The sequence below is a fragment of the Phocoena phocoena genome, chromosome 10 (genome assembly GCF_963924675.1).
Source record: "Phocoena phocoena chromosome 10, mPhoPho1.1, whole genome shotgun sequence".
NCBI lineage: Eukaryota > Metazoa > Chordata > Mammalia > Artiodactyla > Phocoenidae > Phocoena > Phocoena phocoena.
This window is the reverse complement of record NC_089228.1, coordinates 48,551,830-48,571,369: the sequence shown is the minus strand read 5'-3', so window position 1 is coordinate 48,571,369 and position 19,540 is coordinate 48,551,830. Positions and strand designations below refer to the sequence as shown.

General features: G+C 47.0%; 1 protein-coding gene across 1 annotated transcript in view; it reads left to right on the top strand.

Moving 5' to 3' along the window:
- The window catches only part of ITGA9 (integrin subunit alpha 9), a 350,005-nt gene extending 331,569 nt beyond the window's left edge, over window positions 1-18,436 (top strand). Inside the window, exons 27-28 of the mRNA XM_065885198.1 lie at window positions 6,207-6,326; window positions 17,696-18,436. Coding sequence (XP_065741270.1) covers window positions 6,207-6,326; window positions 17,696-17,794 — 219 coding nt within the window. The 3' untranslated portion in view covers window positions 17,795-18,436. The remainder of the gene's footprint in view (window positions 1-6,206; window positions 6,327-17,695) is intronic.
- The last annotated feature ends 1,104 nt before the right edge of the window (window positions 18,437-19,540 follow it).

Sequence of the window (19,540 nt, the reverse complement as noted above, 5' to 3'; positions counted from 1 at the left end):
GGCCAGTATTCTCTACAAGCTGGAAGCTCCATGAGGGCAAAGACTGCCTGTTTTATTCATCAATGAATCCCTACAGTGCCTGGCACATAGTAGGTCCTGTGTACACATTTGTTGGATGGGTGGATGGATGGATGGACGGACGAACAGACAGATGGATAGACAAACAAATGGACAGATGGGGTGGATGGGCAGATGGATGCATGTGTGGATGGATGACCAGGACTCTCCCAAAAGAAATAACATTTGCAGACATATTTTTGAAGTAGAAAAAAGAGAAGCACTCAGAAACTCCAGCTTCAAACCTCATCCTCTCTTCATTGCAGACTGAATCATAGTCATATTTCATCGAACGGTATGGCAAAAAGGGCATTGAATTTATTAATCTGTGCCTTCATGAATCACATGATGAATCACTACCTTGGTCTAGGTGACGGGAGAACATGCATTCAAATCCTTGTTCTGTAAGAATTCAGTTTACTGGAGTCCATAGACAGGAAGATACATCATTACCTTACAGAGTGAAGAGGACGTAGGACTGGGATGATGATGAAGTGCTCCACTGTGGTTTTAAAGCTAAGCTTTGTGGAGCCGTGGGTTCCCTTGAGTTGGTTCTGGGGCTGCTGGGCCTGGGGTAGAAGGGACTGGCTTGGGAAGGGGGACCGATCAGGCAGGGCTCGAGCTTCCCACCTTCTTTATAAACAGAGAATCTCCAGTTTTTTCTGTTTTATACATTGGGGTGCTAGTGCAGATTTTCTCTGCTAAGAGAAGTTGAAAAATTGCTGTTTCCAAAAGCTCAGAGAATGATTAACTCTGCTGAAAAGAGCAGAGTAGGTCAGTCTTCTTGGAACAGAAGATGTTGGAGCAGAGTCTCTCCTTTTAATTTTTTTTTAACTTGGCTTTAAAATGCTCAGTTTTTTTTAAAAGTAGTTAAAAGTAGAAAAGAGAAAACAATACCCGTAGTATCTAAAAACACCTATTAAAAAATTTCCTACATTTTTCTGCAAAGCTGAAGTCTTCTGTATGCTAAATTGATACTGATTTTTTCGTATAAGTTTATAGCATTTATCATTTTTCCCATTTTATTATCATGTTTTCTAAAGTATGTAAAACTTGGAAATCAGGCAGAAGATGATTGTGTGTCCTTTCACGCCTGGAGCACTCTCTATCCCCTTTCTACTCAAAAGTGTGGTCCTTGGACCAGCAGCATCAGCATCACCAGTGAGCGTAACTGCGATGTGGACGCTCAGGCCCCAATCCAGACTCCCTGATTCAGAATCTGCATTTTAACGAGGTTCCTCGTGTGATTCTTACACACCTTAAAATTTGAGAAAAACAACACTGTTCTAATAGGCCTGCCTAACTCCCTAGGGCCCATATTCTGTGAAATTACATATGAACTTATAGAAAACTAAGTTACAAATGCCTTTTGCCAGCGAAGATGAAAATGACTTCTGTCTGGCAGAAAATATAATCCCAAAGGTTATAGTTTATTGCCATGTAAGGTATTAATCAGTTTTGTATCTGATTTCAACATTCTTCTATTCTTTTTTTTCTGTAACTACCCTCATTCTCAGATCCTTTTTTGAACTAGCTTTACCATCCTGATTCCCTCGGTCATGAATTAAATAAATTTTTAATGTGTATTTGCTGCATATTTGTATGAGAGTCATGTTTTTAACTTTTTGAAAATCATACTTTGACAGCCAGATGTATTATCATTTTAACGGCTCTGTGGTATTCTACTTTGCGATTGCTGTAATTTACTCATCTGTCGCTCTATTGTTAGACTTTTAGGATATTTCTATTTTTTTATTGAAGTAGAGTTGATTTACAATGTTTTGTTTAGTTTCTGGTGTACAGCAAAGTAATTCAGTTATGCATATATATTCTTTCTTGTATTCTTTTCCATTAAGGATATTCCTAATTCAGTACCAATATAAATAATTCTGCAGTGAACATCTTCGAATATAAAACTTTTCCTGTACTTTATGTTTCTTGCCTATGAGTAAATTTTCAAGTATAGAATTAGTGGGTCAAAGGATATGAACAGGGTTTCCCTGGTGGCGCAGTGGTTGAGAGTCCGCCTGCCAATGCAGGGAACACGGGTTCGTGCCACGGTCTGGGAAGATCCCACATTGCTGCGGAGTGGCTGGGCCCGTGAGCCATGGCCGCTGAGCCTGCGCGTCCAGAGCCTGTGCTCCGCAATGGGAGAGGCCACAACAGTGAGAGGCCCGCGTACCGCAAAAAAAAAAAAGGATATGAACATTTGTAAGATAAGCAGTACTGGAGTTTGTCAACTGGACAGGAATGGAAGAGTCTTCCAAGGTGGCAAAAGCAGGCTGCAGACAGTCAGGAGGCCACAGGTCCCACAGGGAGATAACTCTAACCAGCTAGAATGTGAGTACAGGTCCTGCCAGGGGCTGGAAAGGTAGGAAGGAGACCGGATTGTAAAGAGCCTGGTACCCTGAAATGTATATTTGGTATAAAGGAAAACCATCTGTAGTATAAACTGAGAAGTGCGTGATGAGGCCTGTGCTTTAGGAAGACAACTCTAACAGCAGGAAGGCTCCTCCAAAGCTCCTGAAATAGTGCTGGTGACAGAAGCTCAGGCTTGAACTGGAGCAGTAACTGGGGAGGTGGAGAAAAGATATTTAAAGAGTACGGGGGATGGAATTAAGAGATACAAACTACTATGTATAAAATAGATAAGTAAGAAAGACTTATTGTGTAGCACAAGGAGTTATAGCCATTATCTTGTAATAACTTTTAATGGAGTATAATCTGTAAAAATACTGAATCACCATGCTCTATACCTGAAACTAATATAATATGGTAAATCAACTATACTTCAATTTTAAAAAAACATTAAAAAATACCATGGGCTGATTCAAAAAATTTTTTTTAATTTTTGAATTAAAATAAAGAGGTATAAGGGCTTCACCAGGATCATCCTGCTATTTAGCGGTGGTGACCAGACTGGATTGTCGGTGCTTCCTACCTCTCTCTGTGGTCCATGCTGCTGTTCCTTTGGGTTTTTATCTAAGATGTGACTTCTTAGAACTTCAGGCTGCTCAGATCCTTCCACTTAATGAGTTGATTAGAGTCGCGATGTTCAGGAACCAGCTTTGCCAAAGCATAAAGCGCACATCCAAGATGATGAACGGCATCACTAAAAATAATAAAAGATTAAGCACACATTCCGGGGAAGTGCCAGGGCATTCTTGTGGAATTTGCCAGACTAAACTGTAGTGGATACTCTTCACTGTCTCTGTATCTACAAAACCAGACCTCCAAGGTAGCTTTGCCAGGATACGCATTTTAGACACCGTGCGCAGGCAGCGTCCCTGTGTGGCTCTCAGGGTGATCCAAGGGGCTGGACTTTACAGCTGACCCCACGGAGCCCACAGCCTGTCTCATTGTCAACAGGAAGGTTCAGCAGATTTTCACTATGCGACCAGAGACCAGGAACTTTCAGACACTATCTTACTTCCCCATTTCACAGAGGAGGAAACTGAGAAGTTTGTCTTGGTTGCCCAAGGGTGCCCCTCTCAGCCACGGTGCTTCATAGTTGACCTGTGCAAGACACCACAAGAGATTCTGAATGTGAGAGGTGATTTGATCCACAGCTTTTAGGGGCAGTAACTCAAAGACATGAATCTCTGTCTTTAAAGACAGAAACCTCTAATCTGAACCAGATAAAAAAGAGTAGGCTTAAGATGACAGATTTCACAGCCCATTTCTGTCCCACCACCTCTCACCCCCACATATTCCTCCTTCAGGATCGCCTCATGTCTGAAAATCCCTCTTTGTAATAGCCCCAAACCGGGTAGAATGGATAAATAAATCGAGGTGTATTCACACAGCAATGAGAATGCCATGCTCCAGCCTGGAGGAATCTCCCAAACCTAATGTGGAAGGAAGAAGTCCTTCCAAGGAGAGCGTGGACAAAAGCAGTGATGCTCATCTAGGCTCTTGGCCGTCAGGACGATTACCCTTCGTGGGGGCTGTGACTGGAAGAGAGCATGAAGGGGGCTTCTCAGCAGCTGGTCTTATCCTGCATCTCGATCTAGGTGCTGGCTACACAGATGCATTTCGCATTCAGTTCGTGAAAATGCAGTGAGCTGTGCACTTAGGTTATGTAGACCGTTCTCTATGTATATTAGACTTCAATAAATAGTTTTTTAAAATTAAAAAGGGTGTCAGCCAACCATGCACAACCTCAAAAGAAATCTCCCTGCCAGCAGTGCTAATGATGCTGATGGGAGCACCCGCCACGTGTCAGGGGTGGGCTCTGCCAATCGTTCTGCATGCGTTAGTGCCTTCAGTTCTCTGGAGAGGTGCTGTTCTACCCCTGTTTTACAGAGGAGAGAACTGAGGCTCAGAGAGATAAAGTACCCGGTCCAAGGTCACACAGCTAGTGAGTATGTGCTGAAAAGAGGCCTTATTTCCATTCCCAGAAATGACTACTGTGTTCTGTAGGCAGTTTTCTTTGATCTGTCCCAACATAGGAAGGAATGGTTTCTGCTCTGATTTCCCTAGAGATGATGTTTTGAATTCAGGATCTGCCTCATGGATGACCGTCCTCCCCTCCCCCAGCACACCCCCCCACCTCAACTGTAGGAATGAAGACAGTTGAGACAAAGGTGATTGTGTTTGCTTTCCTTATCACCAGGGAAGAGACAGTAAATGATCCATTTAGTTGACAGATAATCTTTAAAGTGCCACTGTCAGCCAAGTACTCTGTGGTGTGCTGGTGACCAGCTTAGATTGGGAGTTTGGGGTTGACTAGACCTGAGTTCAAATTCTGACTCTGCATTTTAAGCTACATGACCCAGAGCAAATCCCTTGTCCTCTCTGGGCCTCCATGTCCTGCTGTGTAAAATAGGTGCTAAATACCTCCTGGGGTGATTGTGTGAGTTAGACAAGAGACTGCAAGAAAAGCACAGAGCCTGACACAGAGGAGCATTCAAGAAATGTTACAGAGAGAGGGAAGCCAGACCCTAAAAAGGTAACATAAATAGCGCTAGTATCAACTCAGTCATGTGCCCAGTCACCTTTGAGGCTTGAGCAAGGTGCTCCCATAACCAGCGAGGCTTCCTGCCAAGCAAAAAATCAGCTGGCTTTCAGGGTTGAGCCAGGTTTACGTAGGCCTTCTCCAAGGAGGGACTGGGCATTCCAAGCACACGGCCTAGCTTGGACAAAGCCCTGTTGGCTGGGCCAGCCTGTCTGCAGCCAAGGGCTGCCCAGAGCTGAGATTTCTGTCTCTTCAGCAGAGGAGCTTGAACAGGATGGTGGGGTGTTAGGGATTGGCTGTAGAGGACACAATGGATGCTTTGAAATCTACAAAAATAAACTCTACTGTGACCAGTGGGGCGAAAATAGAGCCAAAGAGCACAGTCAGTGTTGAGCTAGCACGTGTTAAGCTATCACTTCTCTGGCAGGAGGGTGGGGGTGCCCTGATTTGTGCGCCACTTTAGGTGGTATAAATACTCCTGTGATGGACCATTTCAACATAGCATTGTAACATCCTTAGACGTGGAACTGGGAAGAGATGCGCACCATTGATGTGAGCTAGCACACCACTGAGATTCCATCAAAGTTGGGAAAACATGCCCCACTGAGACATGGGCTCTGAGGACCTATGGCTCCCATTGGAGACCAGGGCTCCGCTCCTCGAGTGAGTGCTTTTAGTGTGCTAGGCATCGCCATGAGACCCAAGGCAAACTGTGCCCCGCCCTTGAGGTCCACAGTCTACTGGGGAAACTGGCATTAATTGAGTAATCACACTAAGTTACACAGTGTGCGGAACACTCAGAAAGAAGTACTGTCTTACCTGGAGCGCACGCCCGTGCCCTTTGTTTCAAAACCATAATAAAACAGACTGTTACTGTCTGTTCTGAGTCAAGAACATAGTGCGTCCTCTCAGTTTTTCACCACACGTATGTTCACCTCGTGATACTTAAATCAGGCCTGTTGTCATTACAGCCCTTTCAAGAACTGGGGCTGCGATTTCAAGTGCCTTTTCAGGTCCTTGTGAAAAATCCATCCGTATACACCCAGGAAAGCGCTCAAGAGAGCCCACTTTAGAGTAACAGCAGTCTGGACACATCTCTCCAGTTCAGTCCCAATGTCAAGCCCAGGCTGGGTCCCCTCAGGCGGTGGGTGCTTCCGTTTGGGAACCATCTCACTTCTGCTTTGCCTCCCAGGTGGTCTTCGAGGCGTTGCACAATCTGGAGCCCCGAGGCTACGTCGTGGGGTGGATCATTGCCATCAGCTTGCTGGTGGGAATCCTCATCTTCCTGCTGCTGGCTGTGCTGCTCTGGAAGGTGAGTGGAGAGCGCAGGTCCCCAGGGAGTCCCCGACCAGACACCCAGCTCTCCTGCCTCGGCAGGGCTAGAGCGCATGGTCGGAAAAGGTTTCCTGGTGGAACTTCTTCCCAGTGCAGGTACAATGAAAGGAGGGCAGGGTCCCTTCCAGGCAGTGAATGGAGTCTAGGCTCCTCCTGAGGCCATTCACACCTGAGGACTGGACCGCTTTAGAGGGAACCCCAAAATCTTACCCTCTTCTCCTGCCTTCCCTAGCAGAGTTGCCACCAGTCCTAACACAGGGTGGTGGGAGCCTCACTCCAACGCACAAGCTTGGGGAGTAACAGCTGGGACTGGGACGGGGATGGTTAACTCCTTTACTTGGGACAAAAATAAGAAAAGAAACTACAGAGCCATTCTTTGTTCTTTTCCCATGTGGAATATGGAAAAGATTTCTGCCCAGAAGATTCTAGTAATGACGATGGGCTGTATGTCTGGAGTGCTGCCTGGGTAGCTTCATCAGATGTTCTCCCAACCCCATGGGGGTTCATTCGTAGGTGCCCCAGGGGGTAGACTTGCCCTGCCTCCTTCAGCAGGGAGCACCTGCTCATCCTTCACATCTTGCCTCTTGTCACTTTCTCAAGAAGAAAGGGGTGTCCTCACCCCCAATTCTAAGATGGTTTCTTTGCCCTGCACTCTTCTCTCAGACACCTGGCGTCCTTGACTTTAGGGCCTCTGTATTCAGTAATGGTTTCAGAGTCATTATCTGAGGAAGGTCTGTCTCTTCCACGGGATGGTAGTGTGCCACGTGAGTTGGGTCCTGTCTGTTCTTGTTTCCAACGTGTCCCCAGCTCCTACAGCAGCACCAGGGACCACAGCTGGGACTTCCTGACACCAAGTCCCTGCTTTTCCAGTGTTGCAGGTTTCAGAGGCAGGTGGAAACAGCCTCTTACATGATTATGGATGGATCCTTTTAATTCAAATAATTAGTTTCTTTGGGATTCCAAAATAATTTGTATTTATTGATCAAACATAGACACATGTCAGTAAGCAGAAAAGTTGTCAAATACTCAGGAGTCCCCATCCCAGAAATAACCGTGGTGAGACCAGCGTTGTCTCTTCTTGAACTTTTTCCCTACATAATAGACAGAGACCAGGCATTCTCATAGCACCCACTTATTTGTGAATAGTGTGTTAAATTCTCCAGTAAAATACCCGATACATTTTAAGGTGTAGGACCTCTAAAATTAAAGCAATGAGTTCAATTATCAATCTGAAAAAAGTATAGTAAATACACTTCAGAGTATCCAAGAAATCTAGAAACGCAGGGAAAATAGTGTTTTTGTTGTACATCTTTTCAGATTGACAGTTGGACTTCACCTGAAAAACAGTATTGGAGGTTGAAGAAAACTATATTGAGCATATTACTTGAAAATCAGTTTATCTCAGGTTCCCGTGCCTTTTGGACATCCCATTTACTAGCTTACAGCCTAGCTTTCCCTGAATGCAGAATTGTGAAAGTCTTTCCTATTGTTAAAAACCCGTGTCCAGCGCTGTCCTCAGGCTGCAGGTGTATGGCAGATCCCAGTCCTCGGATGCTGGGATTCATTCACATGGCTTCTCGTTTCACACTTCTTGTAACAGTGCCACAGTGAATGTGCTTGGAGCCAAATATTTGCACAACTCCTTCATTATGTCCTTAAGATGAAACCCTAGAAACAGAAGTACCGAGTCAAAAGAAATGCATGTTTTAAGCCTTTTATTACATATTAGCAGTTGCCCTCTGGAAAGGTTATACAAGCAGTGTATCAAAAGTGCCCATTTTCCTGTATATTTACCAGGAGCAGATACTACCTTTTTTGAAAAACTTGCCCATTTGTTGTTTGTTTAATCTGCGTGACCAGATAGAGTCTTAATTCTCCCTTTTCTCTAACTCCAACTCCTTCCTGCCAAGACGTCTGATCTGGGGGTAGAGAACAAAGCCAGCTCAGTGTTTGGGATCTGAAGACAGTAAGGGCTTTGGGGGGTGTGTGTGTGTTTGTGTGTGTGTGAGAGGGAGATACTTCCTTCTGCCTTTGTACAGACATTTCACAAGAGAGGGAACACCGTCCTCCACTGCTGGGTGCATGGGACCAGACAGGGACACAGAGTGGGGAGGGGGGTGGCTGTGTCCCACCCCCTCCCTCTGGGCCCCCCACTTGGCTCTGCCACTCAGGAGTGTCCCCTCTCCTGAGCACACCCTCCCACCTCCTTCCAACTGCCATCTGCTTCGCTCTGCTTCTGCCATGTTTCTTTAAAGAATGTGGTGTGTCAGGAGGGGGTGTCATGGGGTGGCCAGCACCCTGAGGCCACCCAGCTGTGTGTGATCCAAAGAGCCAGGGCCCGAGAAGGCAGCATCACCCGCTGCCATGGACTGGCCACGAAAGCAGAGTGGTGGCGGTCAAGGGGCCTTAACCAGACAAGGTCGTCTTAACTGCTGGAGGAAGGAAGGGTCTAGAACACCTCTGAGAAAGCTGGTGAGTGATGCCGTCAAAACTTCTAGCCACAGACACAGACTGATCAGCCCCCTCTGAGTCCCAGTCCTACAAGCCTGGGAGAAAGAATCTGACTGGCTCAGCTCAAGTCAAATGTCTACAACTGTGGCAAGAGGCCAGGAGGTGGCAGAGAGAATGTGACCAGCCAGGGCTGGGTCACATGTCTCCCACATGCAGACAGCTAAGGCCAGCGCAGGAGAAAGATGCAGTGTGGAGGTGTGGGGAGGCCAGGTAGGGGTGGGGATAGGGGCTAATCTTAGAAGGAAACTAGGCAGATACCCTAAAGGCTTTCGCCCCAGCAGGATTTCATGGTTGTCAGTGGTGCTATTGCCTAAATTACAGTCTTTTATATGGTACTGGGTAGCTATGGCCGCACAACAAATTGCCACCAAATTGAGTTCCCTTCTGCCTAACATATGTATAGGTCAGGAATTCAGGAAGGGTTTGGCTGGATGATTCTTCTGCTCCAAGTGGCACTGAGTGGTGTCACACAAGGGCATTCACCTGGTGACTAGGCTGGTCTGCTTCACTTCACAGGACAATTTTATCCACGTGGCTGGCACCTTGGGTGGAGATGGCTGGAAGGCCGGACTCTGCCTGGCCCCTGCCTCTCTTCGTGTAGATTCAGGGCCTCTACATATGGCCCTTCCAGCAGAGTGGGCTGATGTTTTACATGGTGGCTTCAGCTCTGGGAGAGCATGGTGAGAGCTGCTAGTCCTCTGAAAGGCTGGCCCAGAACTGACATGGCATCGTCCTGCTGCACTCTGTTGGTCAAAGCAGTCACGTGCCAGCCTAGAGTCAAGGAACAGGAAAGAGACTCTGCCTCCCAATGGGAGGAGTAGCGAAGAAGTAGTGGCCATCTTTTGTCTATCACATACATGATATTCAGAAATATGGGCAAAATCTTAATCTTTTCTGTAAAACTCACTATGGCAAAGGACGATTAGCCTAACTGGAAGTTTTGTTGTTCTGAAGTAGATGAAACCTCATCTCTCTTCCATTGTGTCATAGATAAAATTATGATTGAGCTCCTTGGAGGAAAAAAAACTAAACCTCGGTGCCGGGTTCATGAACGCACTCAACATTCAGAGTGGGTAGTCTCTACAGGCACAGCGACAGTGCAGTAAGGAGCTTGGCAGAGGGAGTTTCTTTAGGAAAAATATTTTTCTCTTGAAGGACTAACTAAATAGAATGACTTTATAGGACACTGAAAAGGGCAAATGAAATGTAGGATTATTCTGAAGACCTACATGTTCCTAAAACTTCAACTGCAGACCTCTTTTGTTTTTTATTTATTTTATTGAAGCATAGTTGATTTACAACGTTGTGTTAGTTTCTGCCGTGCAGCAAAGTGATTCATTTATACACATTTATACACTTTTTCATATTCTTTGCCATTATGATTTATCACAGGATATTGAATATAGTTCCCTGTGCTATACAGTAGGACCTTGTTGTTTATTCGTCCTATGTATAATAGTTTACATCTGCTAATCCCAAACTCCCAATCCATCCCCCTCACAGTTGGCCACCACAAGTCTGTTCTCTATGTCTGTGAGTCAACTACAGACCTCTTGTCAACTTGGATCCCTATGTCTATAACCTAAGAAACATGCATTGTGTATAGAGGTCTAATATTGACAATTCAGTGCACAGAAATCCGTTGATTAATGGGCCTAATATTTGAGTTAGATGGGAGGTCTAACTGCTTCTGGCTTATTACCGTATTTCACATATCATTCCCTCCAATACTTTCAAGGGGAAAGTCACTGCATGGTACCCAGTTGCCACTGCTGATGAGTAAACACTTCACTAGAGCCTTTGAAGACAGGTGGGCAATGTTCAAGTCCTCTTTCCTTTCTAGAGCCACATCTCTTGAAGTTCCCTTTGGTGTAGCACCTGACACTGCTACCTATGGTTGCTTGCCATTGCCTTGAGCTCATGAGCCCAAAATGGTTGTTCCCCAGAAAGTACAAGGATGGTGGCGTGGTATCAAAAACAGAACAAGGCGGCTGGCCCAGTGCAGATGGATTTTCTGTGCCATGAAGGCCTGCGGGTTAGCACAAGCTTTACACTTGTGAGCCGGCCGGTGCCTTCACTCAGCGAACAGATCCCTGCGAAGTGGCCGGCTCGGGGTGAAGGGACAGAGGTAATAAGCAGCAGAGCCCTCACTCCATCATAAAGACTGGGGAAAGCAGTTAAGGGACCGAGGCTGAGCCAAGCACATCCTGAGGAGTAAGCAGCACTTGGCCAGGCAAAGAGCCTGTGCCACACCTCCTACATGTCGCCGTGGTTCTACCAACATGCCCATCATCCCCTGTTTATCTGAAACAGAAACCCCTTATAGGGTCAGCAGATACCTTCCCCAGAGCCGAAGTCCAGGCTCCCTGCCTAACGCTCAGCCTCCTTCTCTCCTCCGGGGCCTTCCAGAGGGTCGGCCGGTGGCACATCAGGCGCTGTCTCATGCTTGGCCGCAGCAGGTCCTGGCTCCGGTGCAAAATCCACAACGAGGGCCCCGAGCTAACCAGACCCTTCTTCACATTCTGAAATGGATCCTAATCAGCCTTCCCAGAGCCGAGCTGTTAGCAGACACTGGGAGCCATAATTTAAACTTTCTGTGCAAGGATTACAGTAGCCTGCCAAGCCACCGTGCAGGAAGAAAACTTTGAAATAGGAAACTCTTTTAAGGGAGAAAAATCCAAATGAGTCCACTCTCCTTTCTTTTGGCTCCTGTTTGGGTTTGAAATGGCCTGGGCCCTGTGCCTCTTCAAGACAATCGTAAAGACCTGTTTATAGGAGGAATTTCATTATTCAGAGGGTATATGTGACTTGCACCTTTAAAAAGTGCCTTCAACTCATCAAGCCGGCCTTTGAGTCAAGTGGTGAGAGAGTGGAGATGCTGGGATGTTTTTCCTTCAAGAGGAAAAGCCTCATTTAGGGCCCCAGGCTTCTCTCTCCCTCTCTCTCCCCCTCTCCTCGCTCCCTTGTACAGTTTGCCAAAACACACAGGCCACCACTCAGTGAAGGAGAAAACTCTGCATCCTCCTCTACTGCTTCCAGCCCAGGAACCTTTCCCTTCTCTCCTGTTGGCCCCTTTTGCCAGTGAGATGGCCTGGAGCAAAAGGCAGTGCCGTGGCCTGGCCAGCCCCATGACCAGCCTCTTCCCAAAAGACCCAGGACCTGCCAGCTCTGCCTTCTCACAAGTGGTATAGAGGTGGGCTGTGCAGTGGGTTTGCCACCGTCCTTCAGAAGGACTGTCTCGAACCCTCTGTCAGCCGGGCCTGTTCCAAGAGCCTGCTGCTCCAGAGCTGGTTTTGGGCTCCTGGTTTTCATTTAAGAGCATTCCTGCTGACCTCAAGCAGAAATACTTGGAAAAATAAATCTGTGAAATGGCCCAGCGGATGGGTAGGTTTGGCAGCCCCTCCAGGGGTCATTGGGGTTATCACCTGCCCTCCAGCTGGGCTGTGAGGACCCATCCTTGTTTCTCCTGCAGAGAAAATGAAAATGCACAGACTTACGTGCACACACACATACCCTTCGCACTGTCTCAATTAAGACCATGTGCCAGAGACGCTCAGTGGGGACTTATTTATGTTTGGAAGTAAATATTGGGCTGATGTTGCACTGTTGACATCTCGAGACAGAGACGTGCTATGTAAATAGTCAAGGAACTTGAAAGGACCCATAAACATGAGGCTCTGAGTTAGTCCAAAGAAGGAGTGTGTCCAAGGCCCTTGGAATAGCTGCCCAGGAGGCAATCCAAAAGCCAGGGAGGAGGGGGTGGGCATCTCCCCAGAGACCAGAGGCCGTGGGGTTCTGCGGCCGCCCTTCACTCACCCCGAACTGGGCTGGGAAGGAGGAGGCTGGTGCTGTAGGATGTGGACCCCAGAACCCAGTCATTCTCACTTCTTCCTGGACCCCAGGCCCCTCTCAGAACCTTCCTAATGAGGGCCATTCAGGGGAAACCTGCTGTTTCCCTAGGAGTTTTCTGGCAGCTTTTTTGATACAAGTTTATATCAGAAAGTTGTGTGAATCTGTCAGGAGGGCTGAGGGAGCTGCCCTGTGGGGCCACAGGTCCCCCTCAGGAGCGGCACAGACAAGAAGCCAGAAAACCCCTGCTCCCTCAGTTTCCAGGGAAGCCAAGTTTGGCTGGAGTCTCTCTTCCTGTAGGGTTTCCATGAGTGTTCCCTCCGCTACAGACAGCAGTTATAAACAGAGCCTTTTGCCCCTCAAGTGGCAACGCAAGCCCTGGAAGGATCCAGAAAAAGTGCAGGAAAACACATACTCCACTGAACTGGAATTGAGTGAGAGGCTGCTGAGGGTCCAGCTTAACTCATCACGGCTCATTTCCCGGCACCCTCAGTGTGGACTCAGCTGGCTGGGAAAATGTAGGTTTGCCCAGCATCTCTCCAAGGTTTTCCCCAAAGTAACCATGAGTACTAGTGATGGTGAGGGTGTAAGCCTGTTGCAGGAGAGAAATGTCTTTGAAGTCTTGAGTTATCTTAGTGTTTAAGTGTTTTAGACTTCTCTATACTTTATAACATATCCATACTTTAATATAAAAATTGGAAATTTAATTTTCCAAAAACTCTTTGAGAAAAAAATGATACCAGGCAAGGACTCTGTGCCCTGTGCCTCCTGCGTGTGAGGACTGGATACACAGCTGTATGGCCTATAGGCTGCAGTCCCGAGTTTGCTTTGGGGACCAACATAAAAAGCTTTCATTGTGTTTCAGGGCTAGAAGAGGTCTGAGAATGCCATCGATCTCTTGGGCAGAGACAAAGACACTGGGGTTCAGAGCCAGGAAATGACCTGCCCTGTGGCCAAGCGTGAGCAATACTCAGAACTCCAGGCTCCCCATGCGGCACCTCTCCCGTCCAACCCTTCTGAGTAGGTCCTGTGGCACTGAGCAGGCCTGGTATGACACAGTTGTTTGGGGAACCCTGGCTTGGTAAACTCAGAGCCTGGGCTTTGGGTTCTATACCAAAAGCCAAAACCGGTCTCTAAACAACAGCACAAAGGTGATATTCTCTTTTTCTGAAATGGAATTCGTTTGATCACGTAAGAAACAATATTAATTTGACAGAACCACCTCTAGACTATATCGCACCTTTGTGCAGACAAGTAAACAGCGCCCCTTCCTCCAGAAGCTTTACTTCCATCTGTCAGAAAATTCAGAAAATCTACTGATTTTGTTAGAAAAAGACACCCGACTGCCATCTGCTGGAAAATAGTTGTAATAAGTTTACACGTCCATGATCTCTCTGATATGAGTGGCACCCTCCCCCCTTATATGCAGTGCACAGCCTGCGTTACTGTACCCAGCACTCCCTAGACATGAGCGTGTTCTGTGTTTTAAGAAATGGTCATGGGCTCCAAAGAAGGAGGACAGACACCAGTGGCAGCTCCAAGCTTCCATCTAAAGATGAGACTACACACAGGTTATGTTGGGAACAGGGCTCTGGATATCCTGCCTCACTGGAGTGGGGTGGAGAGGTTGCAAGGCTGTTTCTAAGAGAAGCTCTACGGTTACTGCCAGCAGGGGTAGACTTTTCAAGACTAGTGCTGAGGGACTTATCTGGTGGTACAGTGGTTACGACTCCAAGCTACCAATGTAGGGGGCCTGGGTTCGATCCCTGGTCAGGGAACTAGATCCCACGTGCATGCCACAAAGAAGAGTTTGCATGCCACAACTAAGGAGCCAGCGAGCCACAACTAAGGAGCCTGCCTGCCACAACTAAGACCCGGTGCAACCAAATTAATTAAACTTTTAAAAAAAGACTAATGCTGACACCATACCACTTGAGACGAAAGAGCTTGCTTTTGGATGCCTACAGGAGATGATATACCATCACTTTGTTGGTAAAAAGTATGACACACATAAACATGAGCACAGGAGAGCCTCCTGTGAGAGTTGGGCCAGGCACTCTAAATCCTTGCTATACTGCACTCTCTGTATCAAATCCTTACGCCAGCATAGCTGTGAGAAGGTGAGCTGACTCTTGTCCTCCTTAGCGATGAACAAGAAAAGTCTGTTCAGCAGGACAGGACACAGTGATGCTCTTTCCATCTAGAGCCCTGTCAGGCTGCCCCTCAGCCACCCTTCCCGTGGGTGTTGACTCATTCAGTAATTCAGGCAAAAAAATATGGAGTTCTGTATCAGTTAACTCTTGCTATGTAACAAACCAAAGTTTAGGGACTTAAAAACAACCACCATCTACATAGGTCGCAATTCTGAGGGTTGGACTGAGCTTAACAGGGCAGTCCTCCCATCTCAGCGGGGCTCAAACCTACACCTGCAAGCAGTTGGGGGTTGGCGGGTCTAGGAGGACCTCAGCTGGTGGACTCATCTTTCAGCAGCGAGACCAAACTCATTCACTTGGAAACCAGGCAGCGTTTTGAGAAAGCAAGTGGAAGTGTGCAAGGCCTTTGAGGCTTAAGTGTGGAACTGACAGGGCATCACCTCCCATGCACCCAACTGTCATAGCAAGTCACGACTCAGATTCAGGGTGTGGAAAACAGACTCCGTCTCCTGATAGGACTTGCTGCAAAGCCACGGTACAGGGCATGGATACAGGGGCATTTTTGCAACTTATCACTGGCAGTAAGTAGCGGTGAGATGCTGAGCTCTGGGGATAAAAAGCACAAATCTGTAGGAGTCCTGAGACAAATGTGAAAGATGATAAGAGAGCAGACAGTTAAAGCTCTGCTTGATTGGTGCCACAGTAGAGATATGTTACTTCTCTAGAGTTAAAGTGAGTAACTGGAGATCACTGAAACATCACACTATCCGCGGGCAGAGTCATGTGCTAAAGAATCTTATTCTCATGTTATATCCAGCCTTCTTTCTATGATTATGTTCTCCTCAGCTCAGAAGGTGCACGTGACACATTCGCCCTGTCAACCACATCTTTATCTTTCAAGAATGAGATGTCAAGCAGTGACTTCTGAGTTAGACATTTCCATGAAGTCTTGGGTCGCTTTCCTGGCCTCCTGTGGGTATGCTTTGAGGATGACAACAACGACCTTTTTCTAATTATCCAGAACATTCAAGCCAAGCCTCCTTTCCACATCCCTTGCAGAAGGGAGAAGGTGGTAGAGATTTAATGAGAGAAAAGTATATGGGGGGGTGTCATAAAGTGAGGTTCTGACAGATGTGGTCTGATGCTGGGAGGACATATCCAGGGAACTCAGTGTCTGTCTGTGAAACGGGCCTTGAGGATCGAAGCTCAGAGCACAAGACCCTTGCCAGCTATTCTGTGGAAGCTTCCACTCCCTCCCAGCCATCAGACTGCTCTCAAAGGGAACTCTCAGGACTCCCTTGGCAATGTGGGTGGAGGTGACCAGCGCTGTCTTGGCAGCTCTCTTGACGGTTCTCATTTTCACCTGGGCCAGTAAGCCCCTTTCAAGGAGTAGGAAGATGGTGCAGTGAGACTGTGGATGCTTGGTTCATGGTGAAGGAGTGTGAGGAAAGATGCACAAAGGAGCTAGATGTGCCCACAAGCCTGGGTTTGCTTGACGATTTGTTTAGGGCAGGTTTTGTATGTGCATTCCCCATTGGCAGCAGATTGCAGAGATTATGAGTCCCAAGCGTTTTCAAATATGACTATGGAAATTATACACCAGTGACAGTGTGGTACCATAGACCTGCAGCACAGCCTCCCAGCAGCGAGCCAAGTGTGCGTGTCTGTTTCAGTTCCCCTATTCAAGAGGATCGAAACAAGGATTTGAGGGCAAGTCATTTATTTGGAAGATAATCTCAAGAAACAGTGATAGGAGACCAGAGAAGAGAGGGCAGGGAAGGAAGCTAATAAAGGATGTGTTATCAAGCTGGTCACCACTGCGGGAAAGTTCCACGCGGAGCATGCACCTCAGGGTTTCGCACCCAAGGAGAGAGGGAGCTGGGGTATTTGTACACCAACTCTAGTCAGTCATGTTTAAGGGCAGATGCAGGAGGATGTCTGGTCTCAGAAACAGAGGCCACTAATGCTAGGGAGCACAGGACAAGAGATACCAGGTCTTCCTGAGCTTGGGAGAAAAGGTCAGCTTTGGGCTACAAAAAGTTACTTTTATATGGCAGTAGTGCCTATGCTGACTATGTGAAAAGAAATGGAAATTCATCTTACCCTGTGTGAAAAGCCATAGACATCGGAAGGAAAGGTCTTTTCAGAACTAAGCTAAAGGAAACTGCCTTCGTGGCTCAGGAGGAGTTGCCAGTTTTAGGGGGGTACACACTGCCAGCTGTGTGCACGGCAGCTCGGCAGCTCACGAGGGTCACAGATTTGAGTGACAGATCTAGAGGACAGCAAGATAGGATGCAGATCTGCAGATACTTTAAAACTCCTATTGTATGAGAGCAGTACTTATCAAATTATTCTGCAATGGCTAATCTCTCTCAGGATTTAATAGATTTATCAAAAGCCAGATAAGCTTGGGAAATATCAAGTCCCTGACTTCCTTAATCCTTTCCTAAAAGGTTGATTTGATCCTTTACTGTTCTACTGTACATTACGAATCTCTTAAAGAGTGTATCATTTCCAAACTTATTTGACCGTGGAATCTGTTTTACTCCCAAACAACCTATGAATAGCTCAAGAACTAGCCTTCCCCAGCATACAGTTTGGGAAACACTCCACCAGAAGCACATTACGAGGAACAAACAACTTATCATAAGAAAGCTTGCAGGAAGTCCGTGCATTTTGAAAAGTGGTTCCACATGATGCTTTTTCTAGATCAGCCCAGTCTGAGGAGTTGGGAGCATGGGTCAGGTTTCCTCCGGGTCCAGGTGGCTTGGGAATCAAAAACGGTTGATTCCCCAGCATCTCTAACCTGGCACCTCCTCTTTCTGCCTTTCAGATGGGCTTCTTTCGCAGAAGGTACAAAGAAATTATTGAAGCTGAGAAGAACCGTAAAGAGAATGAAGACAGTTGGGACTGGGTCCAAAAAAACCAGTGACCTGCCACCCCACCCCACCCCGGTCATGTGGCCCAGTGGTTCGCCTGTCTTCCTGATCTTTGTATCTTCCATATTTGGAAGAAAGAATCTCCTCCAGATTTTTCGGAGGCCCCACGATGCTGTTCTCGTCCTCGTTCTCTCAAGCCCAGGTGCCAACCTGAGGCAGTCACTTCGGCCAGGTCACCTGACTGGAACCACCACCACTTCCTTTTCCAGCTGAACTCGCAACTTTGGAAAGCCGGCTGCAGAGCCAGGCGATATTTATGGGTGCAACATGCGTGGTCAACCCTCAGGGGAAAACTGTTACCTAAAAGTATTTTTATAAATATAAGCCTTTTATACTGATTATGTCTTTATATTTGTATCGATGTTTTATTATTTCTATTAAATGGTTATATAGTTCACTCAAGCACTGATATCTGGCCTGAAATCTTGGAAATACTTGTATATTCATACAAATGTTAAAGGATAAAGATCTTATTGTACTCTGGAACTTGCTGTTAAAGAAGACTCAGATGAAATCATCTGAAGAAACCTCATGTGATGAATCCACCCAGCGGGTGGTGCTGTATATCAGCTGTGGTTTGGGGCTGAGCCCGAAGGCATCTCACATCTCTGTTGCCTGGAGTCAAGTGTAAAGAACCACGAGAGTTTTTTCATCTGTACCGTTCATTGGAAGATTCCCAGCAGGAATTTGGATGGAAAAACCTGATTCTTGAGGTCTGTTCTGCATCACCTTATAGAGCAGACATTTCACCCTCCTTGCACTTAAATTAAGACATGAAAGCTTGGAGCAATGCCATTTCATCACTGGTAAACCTCAGAATGGCACCTCATCCTGGACATCGTGCATCAGAGTCCGCATACCACCGGGACTGAATTGGTGCCCACCAAGCAGAGACTTGTGTCTGAGTGCTGTGATGTGTTATCTTTTCATGTTAATTTGAGTCCAGGGGTCTCCATTATCCCCATCACTCTTGCTGTCCCAGCTAATGGTAATTGCAGTGTCCTTCCCAGAGATGACCATTCAACCTGTCCTTATTTTTTTTAATCGTGTCTTAGGTGGAGTTCTTAAGAAGTGGACCCTGAGACAAGGATTTTCACACAGTAACTTATTAAGGAAGTATCCCCAGGGCACACCAGTAAGGACACGAGGGAAGCAGGACACAGAAGGGGAGGAAGACAGGTAAGGGAGCCATTTCAGGGCAGGTCCCGTGCAGGGGGTCTTCAGCCTGATCCTGCAGGGTGGCTCTGGAGGGTAAGTTATGCCTCAGAGTTGTCCCAACCCGGGGCAAGGGAGCTGAGCTTTCATAGTCTTGTACCCAGGAGAGATGTAAACTTTCTGCTTTCACTTCCTGCCAGCAAAATAGCCCCAGTAGCTCAGGAGCAGTCCTCAAAAAGAGGGCTGCACCCCCAGCCTGGGAAGCGCACAGAAATAATGCAAAAGAAATGATGCAGAGGGATCTGGGCATAGCACTGACGTCCTCGCCTATCCCCTGTACAGGTGAATGCTGAGTTATGGCCTTCACTATCCAAGCTCTCTGTTTGGCAGTGTTCATTACCAGACACGCAGTGCTGTCCAGGTTTGAGTGCAGTGTGATTCTCTGAAAGGGCGAGGTGGTGATGGATGTAGCAAGCTCAACATCACGCCTGGCCTGTAGGGAACATCCAATAACCATGAGCAGCCCTGGCTGCTGTTACCGCTGCTGGAAAACCATCTGGTACAGGGGAAAACGTGCCTAAGAG